This window comes from Sphaerodactylus townsendi, linkage group LG01, assembly GCF_021028975.2.
Source record: "Sphaerodactylus townsendi isolate TG3544 linkage group LG01, MPM_Stown_v2.3, whole genome shotgun sequence".
Classification (NCBI taxonomy): Eukaryota; Metazoa; Chordata; class Lepidosauria; order Squamata; family Sphaerodactylidae; genus Sphaerodactylus; species Sphaerodactylus townsendi.
This window is the reverse complement of record NC_059425.1, coordinates 32,265,467-32,290,971: the sequence shown is the minus strand read 5'-3', so window position 1 is coordinate 32,290,971 and position 25,505 is coordinate 32,265,467. Positions and strand designations below refer to the sequence as shown.

Below are 25,505 nucleotides of genomic sequence, written 5' to 3'. Positions count from 1 at the left end.
AATTTGATGTTTTGACATCTGAGTAATTCAGGAGCATGGAGGGACATGACCAAAGCAGAGCAACGGCTGCTGGCCAAAAAGTTGACCTTGGATGGTCCAGTCATGGGAGAATGAGCTTTATAGTTGGGACATCTTGGATTCTGACCCTCCCTGCTTCACTGAGTGATTTGAGATAAGTCATGGTCACTTTGCTGTTTCTGGTCCCTGGACTATTCATTTCCTTTGGCTACCAGCATCGTGCCATTCTGAAGCCAGGCCTAAAGAAGAGAAACAACATGGCATTTGTTAGACTGCCCCTCAAGGCAGTGGGGAAACATGTCCCTGATGTTAACTAAACAACTGCCAGGAACTTGCACCACTGTGTCAAAGCAACCAGAATATCTGGAAAACTGGTTGCTCGGCAAGAGGACCAGTTGGTGGGCCTGGAACCGTTTACTGAGTCCAGCATTGGGAAAGGTATGCAAGTGAGAGGCTCACAAGAAATGGGTACAGCATTGGTAGATCTGCCTTCTCCCCATAGCGATATAAGCCAGCTGATCTTTGAGGCTAAATGAGTAGCTTCCTGCTCACTTAGTCTGGAATAGCCATTGCCTAGTGCTAGAATCCAGTCTCCCTCCAGCACTTTCTATCGTGGTTCAGGGCTATGTGAGTAGGAAACTGCTTTTCTGATTGCAAGCCTAAACACTGCCACACAGTGCAGGGAGGAGCATGTTTTAACAGCCCCTTCCCTGGGCTCCATGAAGAGGATTTGGGGCAGCAATGCCAGCATCACACCATAATGTTTTCAGTTGCCAGGGGCTTGAGTCGGCTAATCCCTTTTCACCCATTATTTTTCTGGAACGGATGCTCAGCTGCCCTTAAAATTCTCTGGCTTCTATAGAGCAGTGAGTGTGCTCATCCCTCATGAGGCTGTTTTGGTACCAGGGGGCGGGGGGGAGATGGTTGTAAGCTGATCCTTAGAAGATATAGAAAATGCCAACTCTTCTTAATCTGGCAAGGGGTTTTTTTGATGCACAAAGCAGCCTTCTGCATACCAGGAGAGTCCCCCCACTTAAGCAAAAATCCTTGCCTTTGTGAGTGACTCCATTTTGTGACCATCAAGTTAACATTTAGAGGGGCAATATCCTTACATATGAATGTTGGGTATAGGAATATTAATACATCCTAAGCTAAGCTTATTCAAATCTGCTCTGTGACTTCTAATAAAATAAACCTTGCTGACGTGCGGTGATGTCACATCACAGCATTTACTAGGCAAACTATGTTTACCTGAGTTTAATTGTAGCGGCCACTGGGTGCCATTGTCGGTCTACATGCTACTAAGAGTGATTAGGAATGTCCGCTGATTTTAAAAGCAGGCTTTATCTAAAGACTCGCCTGTTTCATTTATATGATACACTAGTACTGCTGAAGCATTGGGTCTGGGCCAGGTACACTAAAAATAGCTAGGCATCAATATCACCATGGTGGTAGCATGCTAAAAACTGCCAGTTTGAAGTGGTACGAATACAGCCTTGAAAGCAGGACCCCCAAAATACAGTCTTTTGTTGCAGCAAAAACTGTGTCTTGGACCTGATGAGCATTCACAGAACTTAGGGTTTGTACTGGCCCATCTTGCCCCAATTAATACCTTGTGCTATTCTCATTTTTCTGTCTCCCTTCCCCACAACTGTAGGTAGTCTGAATTTCTGAATGAAAAACTGCCATGTGCAAACTGCAGGAATAAATTAAGTAGAGCTCAGTTCAATTGAACTAATTGCACTTGTTCTGGAATGTGTCAATTTAAATAATTTTAAAGACAAAGAGATATAATATTTTTAAAAACAAAACCCCTGACTCAGAGCCAGAGGCCTAGCAAGGGGGAAAAGCGCCTGGTGCACTGGTGCATCCTCTGCCCCCCCGCCCCGCCCCTGGAATGCCCTCACCACACCCCCACAGGGGTGCGCGTCTGATGCATCACACACCCCTGGTCCCCTTGGCGCTACGCCTCTGCTCAGAGCTTAACAGAGACCTGGGATTCCTAAGTCACTATTTTGCCCCTTGCTGTTATTTTTTCAGATATACCCCAGTAACTTCCTATTGTATCTGCTTATCTCATCCGGTGGCTATCTAACAAAAGTTGTGAGTCACTGTGCTGAGTGAACTGGTGGCATTTTGGATTTGATCTTGTTTTCCACTGACCTTTGTAACATCCCCCCAGCTTTCTGTTGTGCATATAAATTGTACTGATGGATTTACACCGCTATTATGGATTAAACATTGGTTAAACGACAGGAAGCAAACAGTCGTAATAAATGGACAGTTCTTCCAATGGAGGGAAGGAAGCAGTAGGGTCCTAGTAGGATGTGTATTGCAGCATATACTATTTAAGCCTAGCCTCATACCCTTTATTTCCAGTGCAAAAATCTTAGTTCTGAGACCTGTGAAAACATATCTATCGTCTGTCTGTCTGTCTGTCTGTCCTGTTTCTCCGAAAATAAGACATCCCCTGAGAATAAGACGTAGTTGAGTTTTGCTGAAATGCTAAATATAAAACATCCCCCGAAAGTAAGATGTGGCAAAGTTTTTGTTTGGAAGCATGCCCGTCGAACAGAACACCAGAGCATGCAGCTGTGGAGCAGAAAAATAAGACATCCCCTGAAAATAAGACTTAGCGCATCTTTGGGAGCAAAAATTAATAGAAGACACTGTCTTATTTTCGGAGAAACACAGTATCTGTCTGTCTGTCTGTCTGAATCCAATCCATCACTTTTTTATTCTGCCCTTCCACCCAAGAGCTCGACAAGTACATCTGAGTACATATAGAATGTCTTGTTTTTCCTATTATGGCAGGAAATCTGGGGTTATATGGTTAAGAAAAACAGCAGTCACTATGCATCTGGATATGGGGTTTACAGGTCTTCCAGAGCAGGTTAAAGACAGGTCTCTTCCTGAAGGCCTTGGGATGAAAGTGTTTGAGTTGTCATTAACTTACCTGAAATTAAATGGTTTGGTTCATGCAATTTTACAAATTCATTTTGTTATTTTTTTTTTAATTCTCAGATTGTCAGCTTCCTGAGGTGTTTCTATTTGGCAGAGAAGGGGCATACAAATTACCTGACTAAATTCCAGGGAAACAGACATGTTAGACTGTTGAGCAAAAACAACCCGGGGATTTGTAGTACTTTAAATATATATAATCATTGGTTAGCTTACAAGCACAACCAAAGCACAGCCATTAGAATAACCATGAGATGAACTTGGTGCAAGGAGTCTGCTTGCCCGTGATCTGACCCTGGTACAAGAATTTCATATCAGTAGCCAAAAGAGCAGAGGAAGCTTCCGGCTGGCATGATAGGGGGGCTGGCGTAACCAGGTGTGCTGAATGAATCAATCAGTAATGGAACAATTTATTATACCTACATACAAAAATGTTGGACATGGCTTAATGTATTGTAGCTGAAATGTATAAATACAAGACGTAATAAAATGAAGCTTTGAGAATTTAGGGGGAGGGGTTGCCGAACACATTTTGCGAGCTATAATTGTTTAATCCCCTCTTGATCATTTAAATTCTGTTTCCCAAAGTGTAGCACATGGGGAACCAGTGGTAACCTGCCAGTTAAATAAACAAGTTACATAACAGAGAATATTTGATGAATATTTAAGATTTGTAAAAGCTAATTTATGAATACGGAACAAGAAACTGCAACAATGAATTGAACATCTACTACCAGGAATAAATGGTGAAATCTAGAATCACAGATCCTAAACGGCTTAACAAAACAAGGCACTGAACACATTAATGCATCATGTACCATATGCAAAATGTATGCCTAGAAAGGGATTTTTCAACATGGCAGCATGCAGCTTTGTGTACTTGTTCAGAGTTAAATTTCATGGCCAGTTCAATCCTGGGGAGTGGGTAGTTGCCGAGTACCCAGAGACAGTGCAGCTGCATGGCCTCCTAAGAGATTTGCTGTACCCCAGCTAACAAGCAAAAAGTGATCCTCTCGCAACCTCTGTGAAATCCGCATATGCAACACAATGGGCTATGCCGACCTTTTTGCTAGCTTGAGTGCCAGCAAATGAGGCATTCTCAAGCCAAAAGGGCTCAGGAAGCTGTCTAAAGCTGGCTCCGCCCCAGAAACATGCCCTTTGGTGCCAGAGCAGGTTCCTGTGGCAGAGCAGCACTGATGCTACCGCTGTGTTGGCTTCCGATGTTGCCCTGATGACCAGCGTAAGTGCCTCTGCCCGGCATAAATGCCACTTCAGGATTGCACTGCAAGCTATTTTAGTTGGGCTGTTGTAGAGCGAAATCAAGTGTGAGATCTGTGTTTTGAGAAAGGTCATTCCACAATTACTAGTGTAAGGTCTCAAAGGCATTACAGTGAATAAGCACTTCCCAGCATCTGCAAAAGACCCAATAGCCAGGGATGGGTAAGTCATCATTCTAAATACTTCATAGCAGAACGAATGTTAAAATCCTGCTGTTTCCCTTTTGGCCCCGAATTTCTGTAAAAAATGTTGGTATTACAGAAAGGTATGAGTGTTCCCTTATTACGAGCTAGAGAGGGCTCTCAGGTAAATTCATAATACTTTCTGTACAACCAACATGAGATTATTCAGCATTGTAAAAGAATGCCTGGTCTGGAACTGGAATTCCCAGAGTGGTACCTGTGCATATGTACTGCCCTTGCTTCTTCCTCAAAGCATCTCTTCTCCAAAGCAAAGAGTTGGCCATAACTATTTTGGAGATGTTTCTGAAGAGTCTCTAGCAAGCAAATTCTTTGTGTCTGCAGAGAGCACCTATTTGAAAACAGCTGCTTCCATGCTCCATCACAGGGGAACCTCAATTTTTTGTTGAACTTCCCAGTATTTTGTGATTGGACGTAAACACTGTATGTCAGCCATTGGTCCCAACCACTATGACAGCTGTTTTTTGTGGCACTCCACTAACTGCTGTCAAAATTCCTAATGTCCCCACAGATTCAACAAAGTAGAAGACTTTCTGGTCTAGATCACAGAAGATACGGGGGGATCCAATGTCCAGTTGTAAAGCACATGGAATGCATGTAGAAGGCCCAACAATCTCTAATATTTCCTGTTAGTGGATCTCGGATAGCAAGTTTCAGGAAGAACCCTACTTGAGACCCTGAGTATGGGGTTGACAACTCTGGGTTGGGAAATTCCTAGACATTTGGGTGTAGAGTTTGAAGTGACTGGGATTTGGGGAAATGAGCAAACTCAACACAGTGTAATTGTTAGAAGTAATTATTGCTTGCTGCTAGCACAGACTTTGAAGTCTCAGGGGAGGGCAGTAGAGAGTCAGTATAAGGGTAGATAGGATGCTTGTTCTCTGAGCTTTCCTTAGTCTTGCTGTTGTCTCTTTGTTACCCAGAATATTACTCTCTGGGGTTCCTTCCTTCCACTCAGTTCCTCTCTCTCTCTCTCTCTGTCCACCATAAGTGGTATCTTATTCTGGAGTCTCTTATTTTGTACATTTGCCCTGGTGTCTTATTCTGGAGGTCTTATTTTGTACATCTGCCCTTTTGAAGGACAAAAGGATGTTTAGGAGCAGCAGTGTCTTTGCTGAGGTGGCTCCGGGATTGTGGAAATCCCTTACACAAGTTGCTCCCTTGAGGGTTTAAAAAGCGGGCAGAATCCTTCTGTTTTACAATGTTGTGGTCATCCAGGGCAGGGCATGGCAGAGTAGCAGCAAACACTAAATTCTCGACAGCAGCATTGTCCAGTTACAGTCTTTCTTCCTTGCCAGGACAGGAACCAAGCAGCTTCCTCCTGCTGCCATTGCGTGGACAGGGCAAGTGAGTTGCATCAGGCTACTGAGGCCAGATTGGGATTTTTGAAGCTCTGTCTCTTACCTCTGGATCTAAGGTCTGTCAGGGCTTCTCGGACTGAGCTTACAGTGTCTGGCTAGAGTTGGGGAGACCCAGGTTTGAATCCCCACTTTGCCCAGGGAGGCTAACTGGCTGACCTCAGGCCAGTCCCTTTCCTTCAGCCCAACTCACATCACAGGGATGTTGATCTGATATGAAGAAGGGGAGTCCGATATTGTAAGCTTGCTTTGCGTCCACAGCCTCCTCAGTCCCAAACAAGGCTGATTGCAAAGGCCTCAAATCTGCTTCAAATGCCCACCCAGGATGGGATTAGTAGTAGTAGTAGTGTTGGATTTATATCCCCTCTTTCTCTCTGGTAAGGAGACTCAAAGGGGCTTTTACAAACTCCTTTCCCTTCCCCCCTCACAACAAGCACCCTGTGAGGTAGGTGGGTGTGAGAGAGCTCTGAAGAACTGTGACTAGCCCAAGGTCACCCAGCTGGTGTGTGTGGGAGTGCACAAGCTTATCTGGTTCACTAGATAAGGCTCCACAGCTCAAGTGGCAGAGCAGGGCATCAAAACCCGATTCTCCAGATGGAGTGCCCCTGCTCTTAACCACTACACCACGCTGGCGTATGTGATCATGTGCACAGCGCCTTTCCTTCATGGATGGATGAAGGGTCCACGTTGCCAGCCTTGGATCAGGGGAGGGGGCTTCCTGGAGTTTCCAGGGCCGGGCTCCCTCGCCAAGAGAGGCCCGGGGATGGAGGGATGGAGCTTAAAGGGTTAGAGCGAAAGAGGGTGGGATCATTTGGGCAGCCTCGGCGGGGCCTCGCTTTTCCCATCCTTCCTTGTTTCGCTTTCCCAGGCTCTCCAGCGCCGGAGCGAGGCGTGGGAGCGGGTCCGGGGCGCGCCCGGGGTGGGGTGCGCAGAGGGGCGCATCACGAAGGGGAGGCGGGCAGGCGAAGCCACCAGCGCCCGCCTCCTCCTCCTCCTCCTCCGCCGCCGCCGCCGCCCTGCCTTCCCCAATGCCATGCCAGGAGCCGGAAAGCAAGCAGTCCGCCCCGCTTGCAGAGGCGACTCCGCCGCCCCCCGTTCCCCCCCGGCCGGTGCAGGCTGACCAGCCGCCGCTTTAGGAGGCAGGATCCGTCCAGGCAACTCTTCGCCGCCCGCAATCGGATGCGCCTCGGGCAGCTCCAGCTGCGGCACCTCTGGGATCCTGGAGCCGGCTGAGCAGCGCCAAGAGCAGCCCGCGTGGGGCAGGCGCTGCCAGGAGGCGCCGGAGGGGAGGGGAGGAGGAAGGAGCCTTCCGCCGGGTCTCCTCGAGGGCATCTCCTCTTCCCTTCCAGCCTCCTGCCTGTGCAGAAGACCATCCGCCTCCACCTCCATCCCTCCTGCCGGGCATCAGGACAAACTGGACCGCTCCGCCTGGCCTGTCCTTCTAGGGATCAAGCGAGGTAAAGTAGCTTCTCAACTCCAGCACTGAGAATGGGTGTGGGTCTTGTTTGCTTCAACTCAAGCTAAGCTGGGGGATAGGAAGTGCCCTGGTGGCTGCAGCGGAGCGGGTGAAGCACCACACGTGTGCCTGTGTTTGGTTCACCATGCGCTTGTTTTAATTCCTTTTTAAAAAATCATTTGCCAGAAGGCCTCCACTTTGCACCTTCACGTCCTCCCCCACCCTTTGGTGTTGCTCTGGGGAGGAGAATTTCTGCCTGTCTCTTGTGTGTGCCACATACAGACACACACCTGCCTGCCAGTGGGAAACCCAGTTGGACTTTCAAGTGACAGAAATAACCACTTACGCTGGGGGGGACGGGGACAAGGAGAACCATCTTTCATCCCAACCCCAAGGAGCCAGGGAAAAGATGTGGCTCTGCAGTGAAGATTGGGGGAGATGGATTTGAAGAGGAGGATGAAGAAGCCAAGCTTGGCGTGAATATACTGCTGAGAAAGGAGCATTTCCCTTTTAAAAGGATACTGCTTTGGTTTGGATCGTCTCGCCATTGAAGATCCCCCCCCCTCTTTCTCCTTAATGCCATCCCTTTCTCTGACCCTCACACTGAAAGTGGACAGCCACAAAAAGGATGCTAGAAGACACGGCGTGGATCCTGCTCCCACCTCATTTGCTCCTTCCCTCTGTGAGGAAAATCTGACTGTGTCGGCTGGCTTTCATTTCACCGAGGCCAAAGATTCCACCCAAGTCACTTCTAGGCACACAGTTGAGATGGTAAGAAGGGAGGCTTGGCCCTCTGTGGAAAAAGAGGTTGGATCGTGGGCGACCTGAACAAAGGGGGAAACTGAGGGAGGCAGCTGATGAGAGGGTACATGCTGGGCTGGGGGGGGGGAGGGGTTAACTGGCAGACCATTGATTTTGCTTGCTTTTCTGACTGTATGTGGATGCTGAAAATTTCACCCATTCTTGAGGACAACTTGGAGGAGCAGTGAAAATTAGTGGAGAGGGATAAATCCCATGTTTGCTCAAGGACAGAGTATTCCACTCTGTGTTTTAAAGGCACGGACAGAGGTGGAATCCAACCAGTTCTCACCAATTCTCTAGAAGTGGTTACTAATTTTTTCTGAGTGCCGAGAAGGGGTTACTAAAGCAACCTCCCTGCCCAATAGGGACTGTAGGTGCGTGTGTGCAGCTGCGCCACTGTTTGAATCCCACCACCATCGGAACCTGTTATTAAAATTTTTGGATCCCACCACTGGGCACGGAGACAGAGAAATGGCCTCCACTCATCAAGACTTGGACTCTAATTTTTCAGTAGTGTTTGTCTAGTGCCAGACAAAATCTATTTTGTTTGAAGTAGCAGTGTGACTGGGTGGCAGAAGAAATGAGATTAGGGAATTCAACCCAACTGTTTGGGGAGATTCAGTATTTGCTGCACGAGGCCAGAGGTGGGATATGTGGAGGTTTCGTATTCTATGTTACCAAAATGTTCCTCTCTCCATTAGGGACCTATGTGTGCCTGACTGAGGAGTACGTCACATATGCCAGTGTTTCAGAAAGGAACTGAGAAAACGAACTCTTGATGCCTCCATGCCTTGACCTACTTGAGCCTTCACCGAGGTAATTCTTGACCGTAGGCAGATCCTCTTCACAAATTCTCCAAGGATCGGTTGGTGAAAACAAGCAGGATGCCTCGAAACAGGGCCTTCTCTGAGCCAGAACACTCCGCGGAGTACTCTGCAGAATATTCGGTCAGCTTGCCCTCTGACCCTGAACATGGGGTAGGCCGAACCCATGAAGTGACGGTGCGGAGCTCTGGCTCATGCCTTTGTCTCCCACGCTTTATGCGCCTCACGTTTGCCCCCGAGTCTCTGGAAAACCTCTATCAGACCTACTTCCGGCGGCAGCGTCATGAGACTTTGCTGGTCTTGGTGGTCTTTGCTGCTCTTTTTGACTGCTATGTCATCATCATGTGCACCGTGTTGTACACCCCAGACAAGCTGTCATCTACCCTGGCAGCCTCAGTTGGCCTGGCTGTTCAGATTCTCCTCTTTGTCCTATGCAAGTACCAACTCTTGCCTGACCGAGTCACCCGGAAGTTCATGCCCTATATCCTGTGGATACTTATAGCGGCCCAGATATTCTGTTACCTGGGCCTGAGCTTTGCTCGCTTCCATGAGGCCAGTGACACGGTTGGCTGGCAGGCCTTTTTCGTCTTCTCCTTTTTCATCACCCTCCCCCTGCGCCTCACACCCATTGTCCTTATCTCAGCCGTCTCTTGCAGCATCCACACCTTGGTGCTGGGGGTCACCATAGCTCAGCAGCAGCAAGACTCAATCAATGCAAAGGACTTGCTGTGGCAGGTAAGGATGAGGACTTTTGCAGATTTTGGCAAAAATGGCCTATGAGGTAATGGAAGGGAAGATGGACTTGTGCTTGCAGAGAAAGCAAACTGGTTTGAAAAAAAAAGTCACATAGTTCTGGGAGTATGATTATCCTTTCTCCCTTCCCCATTTCTGCTCAGGGAATATATAAATTTTTGTGGGTAAAGGCAGAACCTGGCAGAAATTCGGAACTGTTTTGTGTTGTTCCACACATGCAAAATTCTAAGCACTGCTGCACAGACAATATTCCCAGAAACCTCAGCTGTCACAAGAAAAGGTTTCTAGCACTCCTGATTTTGTAGGAAGCTCTGTTACAAAGGGCTCAGTGTGCTGCATGTCCCTTTCTTAAGTTCCTTTGCTGGATTCCCTCACCCACAATTTTCTTCCCATCATGTTGTTGAAAAAAATTACCAAGTTTAAGAAAGAAAAATCAGGCCCAGAGCAAAGCACGCAGGTGATGCAAATCTGCATAAGTATTGATTTGAATAATTTATTTACAGAAAGCAATTTTTTTAGGGGGCAAAAATCTGAACAACTCTGGCAGAATCACAATGGAGGAGGCATCTCATAAATTGGAGGACAGCTGATTGCGTGAACACATGAATCTGCCTTATGCCGAGTCAGACCGCTGGTCTATAAGAGATGAATACAGCCTACTCTTAACTGATACTAGTTCTTCAGGCTCTAAGGGATAAGTCTTTCATTTCAGCTGCCACCTGCTCCTTTAAACTGGAGATGCTAAGGGATTGAACATGTGACCTTTTGCAGGCAAAACAAATGCTTTTCCTTCAGGTGTTTTTGGTTACTGAATGGTGGACTGAAACAATCTTAAAGCATATGCTCTCCTTTATCTCACCCCTTGGGGGGGGGGGCACTGACGCTTATGGCCCCAGACAAGCAGTCCCCCACTCCCTCCCACTGATGCATGAAGTGGAATGGCTGTTGATGGAAGCAGATGGGGAGTGGGGAGCTACATGGCCCATGGTCCCAGAGAGAACATCTCCTTTCACATACCTAGAGAAATAGGTTCTTCCTAAGCTGTACCCTGAAACCTCCAGGAATTTCCCAGCTCAGAGTTGGCAACCTTATTTCGACACGATGGCCTGCTCTGTTTTGAGCATGAATCCTCGACCTTTGGGGGCTTTCTTCTTTGAGCCACATCATGACTCATTGGATCCTACTCAAAGCTGGAAGAGTGGAGTGGCTGCTGATAGTTTCCAGGAAGGGGTTCCGCTCATAGCCAATCCAAGAAAGGGGAAGGAGCTTAAACTCTGCTTTTCTTCTTCCTTTACTTTCTAGGGCACAGGAGTCAAACTCGCGGCCCTCCAGATGTTATGGACTACAGTTCCCATCATCCCCTGCCAGCTGGCAGGGGGTGATGGGAACTGTAGTCCATAACATCTGCAGGGCCACGAGTTTGACACCTATGTTCTAGGGCATTTTTATCTGATCCTTCATCCAAGGAGCTTAAGGCAGCATGCATCCATGTTAACCTCACAACAAATGTGTGTGGTTTGAAAGCTAAGGGAGGGTGACTGGCCCAAATATACCCTGCAAGCGTAGTGTAGGGTCTGGAAACAAGGTCCTGTTCTGACATGCCACCCTCTATACCACATTGGCTTTCATTTATCACTTTGTGTGCTGGTTTTTATGTTTTTGCGGGTGGTTTTTAATTTATTCTTAATTTTCTGAAGTTAGCCACCTTTGGGAGTTTACTCTGAACGGCTGGCTTCTTTCTTAATTCTTAGATAATGTGAAAGCGTGAGTCTGCTGCCACATATAGTTCCAACCTAAACTGCCTTGTATGAGTTTACTGTGTAACCCTTCTCATAACTTCACTGAAAACTGAAATCGACAAGAGACAAACAATAAGGGCTACTGAATTCCGTTTGTGTTAGTAACACTCTTTAGCACACCCTTGATTTTGCCGGACAACAGGGTGTAACTCTGCTTTGGAATGCAGTGGTGTGGAGCCAGCCTTTTTCCAGCGCATGATCCCTTCCTCTAATTTAGGCCTCTCTAGAGTCACTTGAGGAGCCCCATGACCCAGAATGGGAAAGATAAAAAAAGATAAAAGCCCTTGTTTGAACGCCTGGGTGAAGATTTGACCTGGTGCAAGGGAGGTGCCAGATGAATGTCAAGGGGAGGGCATTCCAAAGCCAGTGTGGTTGATTAGATCGTTAGTGGCAAATCATCAGCCCTCCTGTGTAAGAGTCCTACTTGGCCCACACACTTTCTAAAAATACCTCATGGCCACCATGAAAGGTGTTGGTGGGTGCCATGGTGCCTGCGGACACCACATTAGTGGCCCCTGGTATAGGGGATAGAATGTCAGACTATGATGTGGTCAAATCCCTATTCTGTCGTGGAAGCTTGCTGGGGGACCATGGGCCAATCACTCCTTGCCTAACCTACCACATTAGACAAAATGGAGGAATGTTAAAAGATGTGTCTGCTTTGTGTCTCTATTTTATGACTGCTTCCCTACACCATGTCAGAATTCCAAAGGTGCCCACAGACTTGAAAAGGTTGGAAGCCCCTGCCCTACACCATTGCTGCTTGAATGTTGCAAATGTAAACGTGCCTCAGTTGATAACCAACCATTTTTTTGGTTACATGCATAGGTTGGCACAAGCAGACGGCCTTTATTTTTTCCTCTGCTTCTCTGCTGTGGTATATACAAGATCTCACCCTTGTGTTCCACAGGGGATAACAGTCACGACTCTGTTTTAATCTCTGCTTTACCCCTTGGCTGGTATACAAAAGGGAATGTCCACATTTTAAGTACCTTGACAGATGTTTTAAGGCAGCATATCTAATCCATTTGTTAAAGGATCTTATTGTGTGTGTTCCCTGCACAGAGATTGAAGCCTTATCTCTGCGATAAAAATTGTTTGGGATTTACCCCCCAACAAAAAAAAAGAAAGAAAAAGAACGAAAATTGGGAATTAAGAGTAGATCACCATTATAGACAATTTAATGTTATAGCAGTGATGGCAAACCTTTTCGAGACCGAGTGCCCAAATTGTAACCCAAAACCCACTTATTTATCGCAAAGTGCCAACACAGCAATTTAACCTGAATATTGAGGTTATAGTTTAGTTGGCTCCGAGGCGTCCGTTACTCGGGAGTAAACTTGATGGTAGTCGGTGGCTTTGCTTTGAAGCAACCGGGCAACTCTTCCAACTGGTGAATCACGACCCTAGGAGGGTTTACTCAGAAGCAAGCCCCATTGCCAGCAATTGAGCTTACTCCCAGGTAAAAGATTGCATTTTAGTTCTTCACATTAAAATCAGTGGGGTTTAACAGCGCTTAACAGGGTACCTACACTGCTTCCCCAAAACTTGGTCTTGGATTTAATGCTAATAATTCAGCCCAGCGGCCCAAGCCACCACTGTGTTATAGCAATCTATCAAATGCCAGTTGAAGTGCTCTGGCAGTGCAGGGGAGGGGGGAATACGTGGCCATGGGGTTGGCAGCTATGAGTTGAGGCATTCCTTCAGATTTGGATGGATGCTGGGGAGGGCAGCGTTTGGCGAAGGGAGGGACCTCAGCAGGATGTGATACCACAGAGTCCATCCTCCAAAGGAGCCATTTTCCCCAGGGAAACTGGTCTCTTTCGTTTCTGGTTGCAATTCTAAGGGATCTCCAGGTCCCATCTGTAGGTTGAAAGCCCCACATGAGAGCTGAGGCAAGAAAAGTTCAGATGTGAAATGGAGGCAGGAAGAACCATTGATGCTGTCCTGAAAGCCTTGGAGGAAGGGTGGGTGAAGAACCACAATAAATCTGATCTTATAAACATTCATGATTTTATAAATGTTAGATTTAGTTGAATTATGGATCAGCCCAGTAGTGTGTGTGAGTGCAGTTTATAGGAACTTCCCAAGACATAAATGTAAAAGGTAAAACCTAAGGTAAAAAAGGTAAACAAAAGGTAAAAAAATTTATTCAAGCATCTCCAGTTCGCAGCTTTGTTTCAGGTAAGAGGTAGATAGGCAGAAATCCTAATCTAAGAATTACTTTCCCTACAACAAGTGGGCTTTCTAACGCGCCGTCACGTGTGTGGAAGTGAGAAGCAGCTTCAGTGGAAAAGCCCCATTGTCATTGTGCTCAGGGCAAGGGTCAGGTTAGAAGTGTGGCCAGCATGGGGAAGAAAGGAAGTTAGTGGGCAGTCTCCTGGCCCAGACAAGGAGGGCAAACAAGAGAGGCAACAACAAAGTTAAAGTGAGACACATAGCACCCCCCAGTGTCCAGGCATGCAGAAGTCGCTCATTCCAACAATAAATTAACTGATGCCATGACAGAAAATGTAGAAATGAACAAACTGAAGAAAATACAAACATTTCAAGAGTTAAATGAGCAGCAGTGGCGTAGTGGTTAAGAGCAGGTGCATTCTAATCTGGAGGAACCGGGCTTGATTCCCTGCTCTGCTGCTTGAGCTGTGGAGCTTATCTGGGGAATTCAGATTATCCTGTGCACTCCAACACATGCCATCTAGGTGACCTTGGGCTAGTCCAAAGGTCTGCAACCTGCAGTTCTCCAGATGTTCATGGACAACAAATCCCATCAGCCCCTACCAGCATGGCCAATTCCTCCTCCTCCTCCTCCTCCTCTCCTTCTTCTCCTCCTCCTTCTCCTTCTCCTTCTTCTTCCATTCAAACTTAAATTCAGCTTTTGCTACCAGAAATCAAGGAAAAGGTTTCTAAATCTCCTTCTTGCTTCCCCAGATCAAGCTGATATTTTAAAGGCTGGGAGCAGCTTGAATTGTACGATACCGTGTTTAAGATTGTTTGCATTTTCCTGTAAAACAAACTCATTGTTGTTTTGTTGTGACTCACTTTTCAAAGTTTTCATATATGGGTATTTGAATGAAAGCAAGTGGATTAGACTTAATTCATGTGTATTATAAAAGCAGCCCTCTTTGCATTTAGCACAGAGCTTGCTTCTGCCCCATCTTCCCCCAGCAATTGCTGCTGGGTATTGGTTGTGTTTCCTCTCCCTGAGACTGTATTTGACCTTTTGAAGATTTTTCTCATAAGGTTGTTTGTATCACAGCTGTGAATGCTAACACTTGAGATTTGAGTGTGTCACCAAGCAAGCATGGAGTGTGTGTTTATCACGTTGCTATTTCTGGAAGGCTAGTGTTTTGCGACAGATGGAGCACATGCTTTGCGTGTGTGTGTGTGCACACTTGCCCCCTGTGCACGTGTGTAATATTCTAAAAAGCCAATGATATAAAACTGCATAGCAGATCTCCAGAATACTGAGCAGGAATCTCTTTGGGGAGGATTTGATTAGGCTGGAGACAGGGGATATTTTAAAAGAAAGCTGGATTGTTGGCAGGAGGTAGTATTTTTTGATAAGTGTGTCTTACCTATTTGACCAGAAGTGACAGTGGAGACAAACAACAATATTAGGAAGCAAAGTCTGTTCCAGTTCTCTTGCCAGTGAACCACCTGTAGAGTTCTGGGTGTTGTGGGTTTTCCAGGCTGTGTGGCCAAGGTCTGGCAGGTTTTATTCCTAATGTTTTGCCCATATCTGTTGCTGGCATCTTCAGAGGCATGAGATTATTTGGTCCCTTTGGAAACAATGGGGGATGGGGCACCCCCTTTGGGAGTCCATAACTTTGGACTCCCTGAACCAAACCTCACCTAACTTGGGTGGTATCATCAGGAGAGTCTCCCCAAAAATCCCTGAAATTTTGGTGCTGCTAGCTAGCCTAAAAACTGCGCCCCCTGCAGGCAAAACTGAAAAAATACTAAAAAATACAAAAAACACAAACCTGAATTTTGCGCTCCCCAGGCGCATGCCCGGTGCAGTGTGCATCTCCTTGGCCCCCTTGTAGCTTCACCTCTGCCGCTCTGCCACTTGAGCTGTGGAGGCTTATCTGGGGAACCAGATTTGCTTGTGCACTCCAACACATGCCAGCTGGGTGCTCTCAACCCCATTCACTTCACAGGGCGTTTGTTGTGGGGGAAGAGAAATGAGATTGTAAGCCCCTTTGAATCTCCTTGCAGGAGAGAAAGGGGGGATATACATCCAAACTTTCTTCTTCTTGCATGCAGAAAGTTCTAGATTCAATGCTTGGAATTTCTAGTTTTAAAAAACTCAGGTAGTAGGTGTGAAAGACTTCTGTCTGAGCCTGGAGAGCAATTGCCAGCCAGGGTAGACAATATGGACCTTAAAAGACCAATGGTCTGACTCATTTTAAGGCAGCTTCATGAGGTCAAACATGACAGGCTGTACTGGATTGCTAATACTCAGAAGCAGAGTGTGTGGAAGAGGGTACACTAGCAATAGTGATGGAACAGGAAGAGTGGGAAAGAGATAACACAGTGGTGCTAGTCTTAGGTCCTTTTTGCACATGCAGAATAATGCACTTTCAATCCACTTTGCAGCTGGATTTCACTGTGCACAATAGGAAAATTCACTTGCAAACAATTGTGAAAGTGCATTGAAAGCGCATTATTCTGCATGTGCAGAAGGGGCCTGAGAAAACTGCCAGGACTGATTTGGGCCTCTGGACTGCTAGTGAAGTACAGGGTATTCTATCTCTGTGCCTGTATCCTCCAAGATTTTACAGCTATACAACTTGTAACTTTTCTGCTCTTCAATCAAAGCTCACTGCCTTCGTTCCCTTACCCACACCCACAACACACTGACTTTTCTCACTTTAACGTGTGCTGTATTAACTGATTTTTGTACTAGGCTAAAAGTAAAGGAAGAATCTGTTAAAAGCATTGTTTTAGAATACATTATCCAGGGACGTAGGTATAGATTTTTTATGGGGGGGGTTCAGGGGGGCCACACCCCCACCCGCCCCTAGCGCATGGCCCCGCCTCCCCAAGCCCCGCCCCTGGCCTAGCGCTTATAAAAGCAGCTTTCCGAGGTTGGGGAAGGCAGACTCCTCTGCCCTGCCCTCCCCTGCCCCTCCCCTCTGGGCAGAGGCATAGAGGGAAAATGGAGCCTGGTGCAAAATCTGAGTTTTGCGCCCCCCCCCCCCTTCGGGCAGCTGCTGTGATGCTGGAATCCACCCCCAAACAGCATCACTTTCAATGGCATTTAAACTAGAGAGCCCAAATTCTCCTTTTAAATCCACCTTAAAGGGAGAATATGGGGCCCCTAGTTAAACAACATTGAAAGTGATGCTGTTTTGGGGTGGATTATCCCCCACCCTGAAACAGCATCACTTTCAACGTCGCATAGTGGTTAAGAGCAGGTGCATTCTAATCTGGAGGAGCCGGGTTTTCCTGCTCTGCCACTTGAACTGTGAAGACTTATCTGGGGAATTCAGATTAGCCTGTGCACTCCCACACATGCCAGCTGGGTGACCTTGGGCTAGTCACAGCTTTTCGGAGCTCTCTCAGCCCCACCCACCTCACAGGGTGTTTGTTGTGAGGGAGCAAGGGCAAGGAGATTGTAAGCCCCTTTGAGTCTCCTACAGGAGAGAAAGGGAGGATATAAATCCAAACTCTTCTTCTTCTAAACTGAGGACCTCTGATTCTCCCTTTAAATCCATGCCGAAGAGGATGGATTTAAAACGAGAATCTGGAAAAATTGTTAAGCTAGAAGCACCAAACTTTCAGGGTATCTTTAGGAGTCTCTCCTATTGATACCACCCAGGTTTGGTGAAGTTTGGTTCAGGGGGTCCAAAGTTATGGACCCTCAAAGGTGTAGCCCCCATCTTCTATTAGCTCCTATTGAAAACAATGGAGGATGGGGCATTCCCTTTGGGAGTCCATAGCTTTGGACCCCCTGGACCAAACTTCACAAAACCTGGGTGGTATCAGTAAGAGACTCTCCTGATAATACATCCCAGGTTTGGTGAAGTTTGGTTCAGGGGGTCCAAAGTTATGGGCCCTCAAAGGTGTAGCCCCCATCTTCTATTAGCTCCCATTGGAAACAATGGAGGATGGGGGCACCCTCTTTGGGAGTCGTCCATAACTTTGGACCCCCTGAACCAAACCTCACCAAACCTGGGTGGTATCATTAGGAGAGACTCCTAAAGATACCCTGAAAGTTTGGTGCTGCTAGCTTAACAATTTTTCCAGATTCCCAAACAATGCGCCCCCTGCAGGCCAAAAACCGAAAAAGCACTAAAATGTTTTTAAAACCCACAAACGGGTGGGTGGAGCTTCGGACATGAATGGGGGGGTTTCAAACCCAAGAACCCCCCCCTTACCTACGTGCATGACATTATCCACACTTCAGAATGAACCTAAGTAGCTGCAGCAAGTGAAATGAAGTGCTGGCCTGTGGAGGGTTCATGTTTATACATGAACCCGAGAGACACGGTAGCATACATGTTGTCCCATTTGGAGGTTTAACTTCTAGAGAACCAGGATAATGAAGCCCTGGCAAGCAACAGAGATTTGACAAGTGCATCATCGTGAAACCTCTCCCCACCCTCCTGGCACATTATGAAGAAAATAGAGATAGCTGGGGTGTCAGTACAATACTTTTGGTGGGCATTTGCTCACCTTGGGTTTTCTCCAATGAACAGGGGTTCCAGGTGCCGGCTAATAGTGGGCAATCTCCAAGGTATTCCTTCCACTGCCCAGTAAGACTCAGCTGCTAGGTAGGCAGAAGCAGGCCGGCCGAAGTGGGGGGAGCGATCTACAGCCATACGGGATGATGTCACTTCTGGTGTGATGTGGAAGTGCTGGTATTGCACCAGGGAGATACATTATCACTCTCCTCAAAACTCTATGGAATCTTGTTTGTGCAATTGAGACTTTTATCTAGTGAACAAACACACAGGATTTACTTTTCAGAAGCAGTTAGCATGTCCCGGAGTCACGTGGCTGATTCCTTGTTTACCATCTACGTTGGACATGATTTGTCACTGTATTGCGTGAGGGGTCGTGAACTGAATCACATTTTGGGCGTTTTATAAAAACGTCTGATGGAATGCTTAGAAATGCTTCACTCCACATGCATTAGAAACTGGTGATAAGTATCAACTGATAATAAAGAAATGGTCAGTCTTTCCTTTGAGGCTCATTCTAGATAAACAACTCATCCCATAGTAAACCTACTTCTGGACTATGACACACCAGATCGGGCGGAATCACAACCAAAGCCCCCTCTTTTTGATGACTCAAGTTAATGTCACTATGAAAGGTGCTGTTCTAGTCTATTCCTTAAAACACATTTTGAAATAATTTGTAAGGGTATTTTCAGGGGAGTGTTCAAATATCCAAAATCTTACCCAGAGTCTGAAGTGATTCAACCCAGGAATACATTTTGCCATGTTTAGGTGGAGTCAAAGGAGTAGATAAGAACAGCTGGTTGAGAATTGATTAATGTTTGATTTCAAAAGCAGAAATATTTGTTTTTCAAGCTAGATGTTCCATTTTGCTTTCAAGTGAAAACTGGTAAGTCTTATTTATACACATGCAAATAAGTCACTTAATATTATTTTATTTACTTCTGATGTTTCTGTCACTCCTTCAGAACTCTGCTTGAGGAGGCTTGCAATTAAAACAAAGTAACAGGATAAAAACAAGCCATTGACCATAAACAGCATAAAAACTACTCTTAAAACAGAAGAAGAAAAAGAATGGGCCGTTGCATCGCAAGTGATTCAATGCTGCTCCATCCATCAATAGACAAGTAGAGGCAGTCATCTGCATTGCTTTCCTCTGCGGAGAAACCCTGTTCTTTCTTGGCCAGCGTGGTGTTGTGGTTAAGAGCAAGTGCACTCTAATCTGGAGAACAGGGTTTGATTCTCTGCTTTGCCACTTCAACTGTGGAGGCTTATCTGGTGAACCAGATTAGCTTGTGCACTCCAACACACGCCAGCTGGGTGACCTTGAGCTAGTCACAGTTCTTTGGAGCTCTCTCGGCCCCACCCAACTCGTGTTTGTTGTGGGTGGGGGGAAGGGAAAGGAGATTGTGAATCCCTTTGAGTCTCCTTACAGGAGATAAAGGGGGGATATAAATCCAAACTCTTCTTCTTCTTCTTGGTAGTCTCCCATCCAAGTACTACCTGTGGCTGAGTTTGCTTAGCTTCCATGTTTTGATGAGCTCAGACAAAGCTGGGCTATTCGCACTAATGTACAACAGCAGCACCTTTTTAAAAATGGTAAAATGAAACCTTTAATTAAGTCCAAGTTAAAAAATATTTTGTTTGGCCTGGTACCCAAGCAAAAGTAAAGTAGGGGAGGGCATTCCAGAGGCGAGGTGCCACCACAGAAAAAGCCCTGTTTCTAGTTGGTTCCTGCCGCACTCTGAGAGCAGGGGCACAGAGGTCAGGTCTTGGAAGCCAGATCTTAACTGGAGGCCTGGACAGTATGGGAGAGGATGATCTTTTGGGTGCCCTGGCCTCCAGCTGTTTAGGGCTTTAAATCAGCACTTTGAATTGTGCCTGGAAACAGATGGGTAACTAGAGATAAGATTTCCTAAGGCTTTAAGGTTTCAACTCGCAGGGGAAATTAAAAATTTAAAAATTGCTGCCAGGTTTTCCTGCATATAGAAAACTACCATAAATGAAAGCAACGGTTAGGTTACTACTGTGTTCTCCCTGACTCTTTTAAAAAATGAGCAGAGAATGATGAGGTGGGAGAATTTTCAAATGCGTAATCTGCTTTCCCCACACACATCAAGTCTAAAATGGCACACTCCTAGGAACCATCATGTTTAGATAAGCTCAGTTCATTAGCCAGAGAAAGACAGTCTAAAGATAATCATTATTGTTGTTTTACTTATATTGAATGGATTCCAGTGGCACTGAAGGGACTGTCCTTCTGAGTCGAAATCCCTTGTGCGCTTCTGTTTAAATGGAAGCCCTGGTTCCATTTTCACAAATGCAGACCATGATTCATCGTGACACTGTAGACAAAGCCAGTTTGGCTGGTGGCTTGATGAATCATGTTTCATGCTCATGATGGAGTGTACAGGTGATTGCTTCAAGACTAACAGCGTGACTGATTGAAAGAGACTCTAAGCCTTCGTACCTGCAGGGGTACCTCTCCAGATACATCCCCAGGAGAGCCCTTCACTCAATGGTGTTCCATGGGAAAATGGTGCTCAGGGCGAGCCCTGAAATTGTTCCCCTGCCCCAAATTGTACTGACTCCCCACCAAGAACAGCATCCCTGGACAAGGTGGTGGCTGGGTGAGGCAGTGGGCCGGGTGAGGTGGCAAGTGGCGGGCCAGGTGAGGCAGTGGCTGACTGGCTGGGCGAGATGAGGCTGTGGCTGGCTGGGCAAGGTGAGGGGTGATGGGCTGGGCAAAGCAAGGAGAGTCAAGGCGGCTGGGTGAGGCAGCGGGTGGCAGACTGGGTGAGGCAGCAGGCTGTGGGCCAGGCGAAGCAGTGGGCTAGGTGAGGCGGCGGGCAAGGTGTGTGTGGGGAAGGAGTGGCTGGATCCGCCCCCATGTGATCGAGGTGAGTAGTGCCTGGGACTCTAACATCCCCCTTCCAAGATACACCCCTGACTTCACTCCATGGAAAATAACGTATTTGTGATCCCTGGCCTGAAAGACATCCGGCTGTCCTTTACCAGAGCCAGAGCTTTTTGGTGGAATGCTCTGTCAAATTATACCCAGGCCCTGTGGGACCTGTCACAGTTCCGTTATACACAATTAGATATTGGTTGATATGGACCTGTCACAATTCCACAGGGCTTGTATGATGGAGCTATTTTGCCAGGCCTGTAGCTGAGGGCAGTAACAGCATTCCCATAGACCCTGGCTCCCTCCTGCCACCCTTCCCCTCCTATTTTAGAAATAGGTTAAGTTGCTACTGGATGTCTTTTATAGGAATTGCATGGATTTTATTGTCATTGTTGTAAGCCTGTGGCTCCGTTCGCACATGCAGAATAATTCCCTTTCAATGCACTTTGCAGCTGGATTTACTATGCAAAATAGCAAAATTCATTTGCAAACAATTGTGAAAGTCGATAGGAAGTGCTTTATTCTGCATGTGCGGAAGGGGCCTCAGTGAGCCCACCAGAAAAAGGGCGGCCTAGAAATCAAATTATAAATAAAATAAATCACAAAATAAGTGGGCCACTATGTGCCTGAATTCCTGGGAAATCAGCCTTAGGTTGTTCAGATATTAAAGTGAGGTTTGAGGTGATATCTAAATGCCTGCTAGCACCTTGCTAAAGCTGAGCAGGTCTTGGCCAGACCAATGCCTGAGTACGTTTAGGGAGTCTCTGCTGCAAACCTCCTGTGATGGAATAAAGCAGGTTATAAATGTGAGACATAACAAGCCATGTTCAGTGATAGCAGAGTTTGAGCTAAGATGCTTGTGGTTGAAATCTTACTCTTTTTTGGTAGTAATTCCCACTTTTCTTCTTTTTTAAAATGATGACTCCAGCCGATGGGCAGGTTCATCATGAAGCACCAGGTTGTTCTCAGACATTTAAATTTTTTAAAAATTTATGGCACAGAATTGTGCTAAGAGGTGCTGAGCCCCACCAAATCCTCCCATACTGGATGGCAGCTAATGCTGCACACCACCAAGAGAACACTCTCCCTGTGCGCCCCCCCCCCAGGGGATTTATATATATATTTTTGAAGTGGGGCAAAAGTACTAAATGATGCCTCCTATATATTACATACATTTTATATGTACATGTATAATCCATGTTTAAATGGTAGAATAAATTATGTTGACCTCTATGTACTGCTAATGAATAATTATACATACATTATTTTATCTATCTATAATGTTTTAATATTCCCTCAACCTCTCTGCACACTTAAAAACCCAACCCAAGGAGAATGTTTTTCAGTCTAGCCTTTTCCCAAACTTTTTTTTTTAAAAACAGCACACATAAACTAAACCAGGGGTAGGGAACCTTTAACACTCAAAGAGCCATTTGGACCTGTTTTCCACGGGAAAAGAAAACACTTGGAGCCGGAAATAATTTTTGACATTTAAAATAAAGATAACACTATATATATAGGGTTTTTTTAACCTTTTACTCCACTCATTCTGAGAAGCGTATGGACATGCCCGCCCTGCTTCCTGCAGGGCGGGCAAGGATGGGGCCGGCAGTTCAACTCGTGGAGCCACAGTGCAAGGGCAGAAGAGCCGCATGCGGCTCTCGAGCCGCAGGTTCCCTACCCCTGAACTAAACTAATGTTGCTAAAAGCTAAAGCGAAGCACCTATACTTTTGTCAGTGGAAAAGGCTCACCAGAAAAGACAATAATGCTAGGAAATGTTGAAGGCAGGAGGAAAAGAGAAGAGATGGACTGACTCAATACAGGAAGACATGGACTTTAGTTTACATGACCTGAGCAAGACGATTCATGAGAGAACATTTGGTGGTCATTGACTCATAAGTCAGAAGTGCCTTGATGACACATAACTGTTCATGTCCCCCACCCCCTTTTCCAAGGTGCAAAATCTGGCTCTTTGGGGAAGGCCAAGCCTTTCAGATGAGGGGGCAGATCTACTCCCAGCCTTTGGCAAAGCCAAGCATAACACAACTCCCAGTTTTAAAGTGGCAGTTGGGGGGGGGGGCAAGAGAAGAGCTTCTCCTCTTTCCCTCTGCCCCCTTTAGCCCCACACTGCTTGGGTGCTTGCAGTGCCTCAGCAGAGCACGAGGGAGGGGGCAGGAAAGAGGGGGTGCATCAGGCGTTCTAAACTGTTAGTGGTCACCAGCCCCCAAAACTCTTATCCTTGTGGGTTTAGAATCTCCCCCCCCCCCACCCCCGAAGTCTTGCATGCCCAAAGCCTACTGTGGCCACTGTCAATGTACAGTTCTTGAAAGGGGGTGCAAGAAGACAAGGAATTGGAAGGCCTTGTCAGAAGAGTGAAGGGTGCCTCAGCCAGGGAAGGAGGAAGAGGCCAAAGAAGGTTACCTGGGCGTCTATGTCTCCCACTACATGGAACTTGACATCTTTGAACATCTCCTCAGGAAGATTTAGCTCTCCCTGCTCTTTACTCCTCATACTCTCAGCCAAATAACAGGCCCAGTGTTTGCCTTATCAAAGGCTGTGACTCCTCTCTGAGGCCTGGGGTCTCCCTCTTCCTCCCCCTCCCCACCTCTAGCAGCAGCCTAATGGGGGGAACAGGGCATGCACCCACTGAAGAATGAGCCATTTCTTCTGTAGAGCCTCCCTCACCTGCTAGCAGCAGCCTAATCAGAGGAATGGATATGTGCACTGCAGAACAAATGATCTCTTCCAGGCAATGGAGCCTGCCCCATCTCCTGATGCGCTCTCTCTCTCTCTCTCTGCCTCCCTGGAGACTTGCCCCGCCCCCCTAGATCCAGCCCCATGCCTCCCTAACCCAGTGGTTCTTAACTTTCCTAATGCCGCGACCCTTTAATTCAGTTCCTCATGTTGTGGTGACTCCCAACCCCCTGGCAGATATTTCAACCTGTTTTTGGCAAATGGAGAGTCACTGAATGCAGACCCTCTTAGTCTCTCGTGAGTACAGCTCAATTCGACCCCCAAACGGGTCCTTCCACCCGCAGTGCTGGTAGTCCAAGTCCTGGCCTACCCAATTGCTGCTGTGGGCTTAGGTGAACTCCTGTCATCAACAGATGCCTCAAAGTGCTTGTCAAAGTTTTCTGCCCATCTCATCTTTTAAATTTTTACGACTTCCATTTCATGTCCCTGTATATGGCAATTTTGCCGGTAGAAACTCATATCTAATTGCTGGTAGAAACTCATATATATATTTATGAGTTTCTACCAGCTTCATATCTACTACCTAATATAGACCTAACTACCTAATATAGACCTAATATAGACCTAACTAGTCTATATTAACAACATCTGTTTAAAGAAGCTTAGGTTTCCTGATACAGCATGAGGTTTTCCAGTCTTACTTTAACTACCATTTTCTCAGCTTCACAGCTGTAATATTGAAAGGATAGTGAACTTTAAGGTCTCTGGATTTTAATGTTTGGAATGCTTAAATCCATACATATGCCATTCAGTGTTAATAAAGCGGTATGCAGTTTGGCTTGCTTGTTTGAGCCATCCAACTTGAGCCATCTGCAGTTTTTTTTTGGGGGGGGGGTTGCCAGCCAACACAGGGTAGGCAATTACTGCCCATGCAGAAAAGTATTCACTTCTATCAGATTAGGTTTTCTGAAACCTCCTAGCCATTTCTATTTGTCCGAGCTCAGCTAATTTTTTTTTAAAGCTTGCATACAGTTACCGTAAATTACCAACAAAGAAAACATACAGGATTGTAGTTCCCTTTGGAGCAGAGGTAAGAATGGTCCTAAAGAAGCCTGAATAAATAATATTTTTCCTATTTGGGAAGGGTGCAATTGGGTGATAGCGAGGCCGTGGCTTGTCTGATAACTGCAGCGGCAGCCTGGATGGCTGCTTCTTGCTTCTCTCTCTGCTAATTGTTTCAGTGGTACAGAGAGTACAGGGCCAGCAAAACCTTGGCAACGCAGCATGCCCAAGTCTCCTCACGTTGGAAAAAGAGGAACATGATGTCCAGAAATAAACATTTTATGCTGATCTGTTTTATCATTATGATCTTTGTTATGTCGATGTTTGGATGGTCCCTCTGGGAATGTGCTGTTGATCAGCTGCCTACCCTAGCAAGAGTGGTGTTTGAGGAGCAGCAGAAGAGGGTGAAACAAGGCAGTGGGTTGTGGGTGTGGCAGAAGTCAAGGGCCAACGTTGAGCTGAAGCCCTCTCCCAGATATGAGATCCATCGCTGCTGATAGTGAAGGTTAAGGGGGGACATGATAACTATGTTTAAATATTTGAAGGGATGCCATGTCGAAGAGGGAGCAAGCTTGTTTTCTGCTGCCTCAGAGACTAGGAGACGGAGTAATGCATTCAAGGTGCAGGAAAAGAGATTCCACCTAAACATTAGGAAGAACTTCCTGACTGTCAGGGCTGTTCAACAGTGGAATTCACTGCC

General features: G+C 46.5%; 1 protein-coding gene across 1 annotated transcript; it reads left to right on the top strand.

Annotated features, from left to right (window-relative positions):
- Positions 1-6,730: 6,730 nt before the first annotated feature.
- On the top strand, positions 6,731-9,676 carry LOC125437227 (adenylate cyclase type 3-like). The gene is made up of 2 exons (XM_048504672.1): positions 6,731-8,042; positions 8,774-9,676. The coding sequence occupies exon 2, from the start codon at positions 8,957-8,959 to the stop codon at positions 9,674-9,676; it is 720 nt and encodes a 239-aa protein (XP_048360629.1). The 5' UTR covers positions 6,731-8,042; positions 8,774-8,956.
- Positions 9,677-25,505: the final 15,829 nt, after the last annotated feature.

Coding starts and splice junctions, on each gene's coding strand:
- LOC125437227 (XM_048504672.1), top strand. CDS start 8,957: ATGCCTCGAAACAGGGCCTTCTCTGAGCCAGAACACTCCGCGGAGTAC.